The sequence below is a fragment of the Bidens hawaiensis genome, unplaced genomic scaffold (assembly GCF_021521415.1).
Source record: "Bidens hawaiensis isolate Kalapana, Puna unplaced genomic scaffold, B.hawaiensis_p1.1 tig00026860_1, whole genome shotgun sequence".
Lineage (NCBI taxonomy): Eukaryota > Viridiplantae > Streptophyta > Magnoliopsida > Asterales > Asteraceae > Bidens > Bidens hawaiensis.
The window spans coordinates 86,861-92,894 of NW_027494331.1; the positions used below are offsets into that span (position 1 = coordinate 86,861).

The 6,034-nt window shown below is 39.1% G+C and overlaps 1 protein-coding gene across 1 annotated transcript; it reads left to right on the forward strand.

Annotated features, from left to right (window-relative positions):
* The first annotated feature begins 1,523 nt into the window (after nt 1–1,523).
* LOC143574215 (zinc finger protein CONSTANS-LIKE 16-like) lies at nt 1,524–3,104 on the forward strand. Its single transcript, XM_077058887.1, has 2 exons — nt 1,524–2,600; nt 2,703–3,104. The coding sequence occupies exons 1-2, from the start codon at nt 1,578–1,580 to the stop codon at nt 2,949–2,951; spliced, it is 1,272 nt and encodes a 423-aa protein (XP_076915002.1). The 5' UTR covers nt 1,524–1,577; the 3' UTR covers nt 2,952–3,104.
* The last annotated feature ends 2,930 nt before the right edge of the window (nt 3,105–6,034 follow it).

A 6,034-nucleotide genomic window follows, 5' to 3' on the forward strand; every position in this document is an offset into this window, starting at 1 on the left:
ACATTGGTAGTGTAGATGGAGGTAACTTCGTTCTCTACATACGATCTAAAAAACTTCGATTTTTCATGTCAGCAATAGAACTTAATCGAAAGCAACATGTTATGTTTTTTTAATAAAATGAAAATGGTTTTGGTTTTAGCCTGGACGAATAACTTCAATTTTTATTGGATTGATATGGCCATGGTCGGAGTCAACATGTTGGCATTCATCGAACGGGTCAAATTTTTTTTTTTTTTGGTTTTTAGTGTGTACAAATATGTTCGTTTTTGTATTGGGTCAAAACAGGTTATTTCAAAATCGACATGTTTGTTGTTTTGAAGAGTGGTCGTTATGGTCACGAGATTTGGAGGGTGATATTGCTCCAACCTGCATGTGAGATACATCTTCATAGGTGTTTAGATGTACTTTTGGAGGGTTTTATAGGTCATTATCAGTTTAATGGTTATTTATGGTTCGTTTGCTGAGAACTTGGTGTTGGATTTTTCCTTACAGTCCTCTTGGTTGGTGGTTCAACATTGGTAGAAAGCTTCCCAGAAGGAGACAAGGAATGTATATCATGCATGATAGATACACTGGATTTTGTTGACAGGTTGCATAACGTTGTTTTACATAAAGCTTAAAACAATTGTAGATAACAAAATAGCCATTTGCTTGAACGTGCTTGGGTAATGTATTTACTACATTTTAGTGATTTGCTTATTTCCTTGAATGTAATGTAAGTTGGTTGTAATGTTTATGTGAGTTGTCTTTTTGCTACACTAGCATTTTTACAGATAACGCATACAACAGTTATAGGTACGTGACATAAATGCCTATTGGTCTCCTAATACTTCTTGAGATAAGGATCATAAAGAATAAACATAAGTGTAAAAAGATGTTATGCAAATGAGTTTTGACGCATGCCTTTGCATATCCATAGCGAGATTTGGCACGAACATTTGGATAGCCAACTAGGTTAGACTACATGGAAATGAACCAAGCGTGGGTAAAGAAAACTTGTTTAATTTACTAAGTTTTATTTGTTGAATCATTCCAACAACTATTCTTCACTATTACGTTTTTTATGTTACTTAAGGTTTATCGCTCTATCTAGTTTCTTCAATTTTGAAGTGATGCAAAGGTTTGTTTTGAGGTTTTTATTGTATGCATGTTTTTCTTTGTTTGTGATGAATGTCCAAAATAAAAGTCCTAATAGTAAAACAGTTAACAACCAGAAAGGAGAATTTCTTGTTGACTTTTAACATGATGAATAAGTTAATAATGTAGAACATTTATCTACTTTTATATACAAATACTCTTACATTACGTGTGGACCCCACAAGAAATCCATTGAATGGAAATGTAGCCAATAACAGCGCAAGTTGAGGGATGGGAGTTCATAAGGTAGCCAATAAAAAAATGATAAGGCCTTTATGTGGGACCTACATGAACTACACCAGTAGATCTACCGTAGCTTCTTTATAAACCCTTTCAGTATTCCACATGTTCTCTGTAAAAAGCGCACACAGTGGGGTCCACCCATCACACTTTTCTTAAAAATATCTAAAGTTTCAAACACGAAGTTCTTTCCTTACCCGATGGTCTCATCTGACACAAAACTGGCCAACGTCGTAGGAGGAAAAACGGCGAGAGCGTGTGACAACTGCATAAGAAAGCGTGCTCGGTGGTATTGTGCTGCTGATGACGCTTTCTTATGCCAGTCATGTGACGGTTTGGTTCATACGGCGAACCCATTAGCTCGCCGTCATGAAAGGCTTCGTTTAAAAACTATCATCTTTAGTAATAATAAGCCGGCTCCACTACCTTGGCACCAAGGGTTCACAAAGAAACCTAGGACGCCACGGGGCGGGAACCAGAAACATAAAACAACAAAATCAGGTGAAAGCAGCAGTATAAGTTTCATTAATCCTCTTCACTTAGTCCCGGAGGTCGGAAGTGATGAGCCGACCACCGTGTCATGTGAAGAGCAGCTTCTGTATCAGGTTCCGGTCTTTGACCCCTTCTCGGCTGAGCTTTGTCTTTCTGCTGGGAACTTGAATGAGGTGACGACGCCTGTGAAACAACCCGATCCATCTCCGGTTGATTCGAATCATCAACATGGGTCGAAGATGACGTTCGATTTGAATGGGTTGATACTTCCTTCTGACGTGGAGCTGGCGGAGTTTGCTGCTGACGTGGAGAACCTACTGGGAAAAGGTCTTGATGCAATGGAGAGATTAGGGTTGGTGGACTGCAGAGAGGAGAGTTTGGAGATACTGAAGGTTGAAGAAGATCAAATGCAGTTTGAAATAATGGAGATGGAGATGGAGATGATGAGAGAGCCGTTTCAGTTGAGCTTCGATTATGATTCACCTTTAAATTTATGGGAGGAGAAAGATGAGAAGGTGGTGGTCAAAGAGAATGAAGCTTTAGATGATCATGATCATGATCATGTTGATGTTAATATAGGAAAATATGGTGGTGTAATTAATAACAAGAAAACAAGAATATTAAAGCTGGATTTTGAAGGTATCATTGCTGCTTGGGATGATCAAAGATCTCCCTGGACCACCGGTGACCGCCCGGAGTTGGATCCAGATGATTGTTGGCCTCAATGCATGGTTGGTCAGCTCTACTTACTTTCAGATTTATATTATATATATACCCTTTTTTTTTATTGGTAGGTTATTTATAAACTAATTACATTATGTTTTGATTTTCAGGGTGGATGTGGGATACCTCATCATCATTGTTATGGTGATATGGGAATGATGACAGGAAATCCGGCGATGTTAGATGGCGGGAGGGAGGCGAGGGTGTCTAGATATCGAGAAAAGAGGAGAACAAGGTTGTTTTCGAAGAAAATATGGTACGAGGTTCAGAAACTGAACGCAGAGAAGAGGCCTAGAATGAAAGGAAGATTTGTGAAGAGGGCATCATCTTCTTCAGGCTTTTCTTTGCTTATCAAATAATTAACAATTGACTTATGCTGCTAACACAACATCCATCTTAAAATTTTGTAAGGTAATTAAGCTTTGTGCTTGATTAGGTCTTCCTAATTAAGAATGTTCGTACGAAATTTGAATAATAAATGGAAAATGAGAGATCAATTTTACATGTTTTCATGCTCAGATTACTTTCTTTGATAATGTTAGCGTTCAAGTTCACGTTCTTTAATTAAAGAAACCATAGATGAAGCTTAACATTTTTTCTTTTTTCTTTCTAGCTTGCACTTTTTTATGCGAATTTTTTTTAATTCTTGTCATACGTGGAACATAAACCTAAGACCCTACAAAACTCTTTCAATCTAAGGGGAAGAGGAGTGCTCCTTTAAAATACCCTAACACCCATCACTCCCTTATGCTAAGGTATACACCTCTAAACACCATTCTTCTCATTCGTAACGTCAGCTTTCTCCTCATCATTAAATATCACACTTCAGCCAAGAAAATAAATCATTCTCCACCATTCCATTATTTAATAATAAAAAGAATTGAAAAAGAAAAGAATATATATATATATAATCTACCTATCTAATAAAACAATGGATTTTCAAACAACTTTTTATATAATTTACCAGAAGCCTTCAAACTGTCACATGGCAATTCCTAAATTTATTTAATTAAAATCAATATAAATCTAACAAATAGTAATAACAATATTATACTTCGTCATCCTCATTCATCATTCAAATTCACATCTCACACCAAGCCTATACAACGACAACAGGTCCAATCAAATCCAAAGTTATACTTCACCCTTCTTCTAAACCTAGCAGTAGCAGATTGAATCAAACCTTTGTAAACTGGTGAAATGTTCAATCATATTCACATATTCAATCGTTTCACTTTCACAGATTTAAACGGATTTCACAGGTTCAATCAGATTTACACCTTCAGTTGGATTCAATCGATTCACATGTTCAATCGATCAATCTTCTTAATGTGATTCATGTAATCTGATTCACGTAGTTGATTTATATGTAATATGTGGTCTTTCAATTGAAACCCTAATTTTATAATCATTATACAAACACGAACCTACTATGGTGGATCCTTGATAGGTATAATATTATGTGCGTGTTTCATTTTAATTTCTTTGTGTTTCATCATTTTAACATACTTTTATGGAAAGATTACCGCTTACGGTAGCATGATGGGTTGGGTAAGGCCAGGTTCAAGTTGAAACGGATTAGGAAAAGTCGGGTCAAGTTAATCATGAGTTTTAAACAATTGTTATTATTATTATTATTATTATTATTAAACCTATTTGGAATGTTTCTATTCAAGGTCAGAACAATCAAATGTACAACCAAACTAATTAACATTATAGAGGTAGGGTATCAAAAAGACCCAAATACCCTTAAGTGCTACCTGCGGGTTAACCAGAAGTCCCTCATAAGGCACCCGCGAGACATACGAACCATCCGCATAACTATGGGCGAAAGAAACATCCCCGCAAGACATGCGGAAGCATCCTGGCACCCTCAAAAGTCGTCCGCAGGACGGGACATTTGTACGCACAAATAGCTACGAGGTAGTGCCCCGGGATAGCTGTCAATAACTAATTACCTTCTAGAAGATTTATCAAGATGCTTTCTTGAGCAATACGTGATCCCTTGGCCAATCAACTAATGACACATGGCAAGGTCGTTATAACTGTGCACATGGCCAATTTTACCCCATTAACCAATGATAGAGAGACGCGTGTCCAGGTTGTTATACATGCACATGTAACGTATAGGCTGAACCTATCATATGAGGACGCGTGTCCAGGCGGTTATAAGAGCATCTTCTAAAGAGACAGCTGGCCCAATCACCTTCCCACACCCTTCGGCTATAAATACCCTCTCGATCATCATGAGGTATTCATTCACTCCCACTGTACTCTCTCAATTTACTCAAGTAGTTTATTTCCATCAGAACTATACTTATTCTCACGCCGGAGGGTGGTTACGGGAAGACCCCCCCCCCTCTTGTCCTTCCCGTAACGAGCTCACGGTGTCTATTTTGCGGGTTCACGTCACTGGACTTTAGGAATTGTGTTCATATCGTATTGGCAGTTAACCGTATCCTACCCCGTGGACTCATTGGATCTAGGACCCATCTAGGGGAGTAGATCCGTATTTCTTCATTGGCGCCATCCGTGCTTTTGTTAGAACAGCATGAAATTTTTTCCGTTCTCTTTACGATATGAATCAGTTACCTAAAGGGCCGACGGAGAATCAGTCGCAACCTACACGTGATCTCAATATTGAAACACGTGAAGGAGCAACGTCCATTTTTGCTAGAATCACAAACTCTGCTCCACGAACTGATGTCGTGAACCCTGGAGGTTTTACCTTAGGTGGTTCAACTGCTCGGGGACATTTCACTCCATTAGCAGATACTACTCCGGTAGATGCTGGAAATATCGTTACACCAACTACTGACCTAGGGCATGTCACAGCCCCAAGAGGTTCTAATTTGGGAAATCTATAGCGAATTACGAGAGAAGCCCACTGAACTCAATCGGAGTTAGGTTTGGAGGAAGATTCCGGTGATTCTAACCCAAGAAGAACTCACCGTCATAGCTTCAGAACCGAAGGACATTTGTCTCCGGACGAATGGCTTCGTGTTCAACAAGACAGTTTAAAAGCAGAGTATGAACGCAGAGTTCGGAATGAACGTTTTCATGGCCATACCCTGACGTATGATAAGCCTCCCAGGAGATCTATTTCCCCTCCCATAAGGGGAAGCCACATCCAATATAGTCAACCACCAGAGCAGAATGTAAGTGAGATCCGGAGGTTACGTCCTCGTCCTCGCATAGATTTGAGGGTACCATCTTACGAGGACGAACTGGACGGAATGACTCAACTTATCGTCCAGAAGGTAGTTATTACAGCGGGGATAGCCGCCTTCCTTCATATGGAGGGGCTAGTTACCCGCGACTAGTCATCCGCCACGCGGAGTACTGCAGTAGTTCTGAGTATGATTTTTCAAAACCATACCGTCCAGAATCTTTTGAAGAAAAGTCAAAATTTATTCCAAGCATCGCACAAGCTCGATTTCCA

Excerpts from the sequence above, each read along its gene's own strand:
- LOC143574215 (XM_077058887.1), top strand. The coding sequence starts at position 1,578 with ATGGTCTCATCTGACACAAAACTGGCCAACGTCGTAGGAGGAAAAACG. Across the intron at positions 2,601-2,702 it reads ATTGTTGGCCTCAATGCATG|GGTGGATGTGGGATACCTCA; the intron begins GTTGGTCAGCTC and ends TTTGATTTTCAG.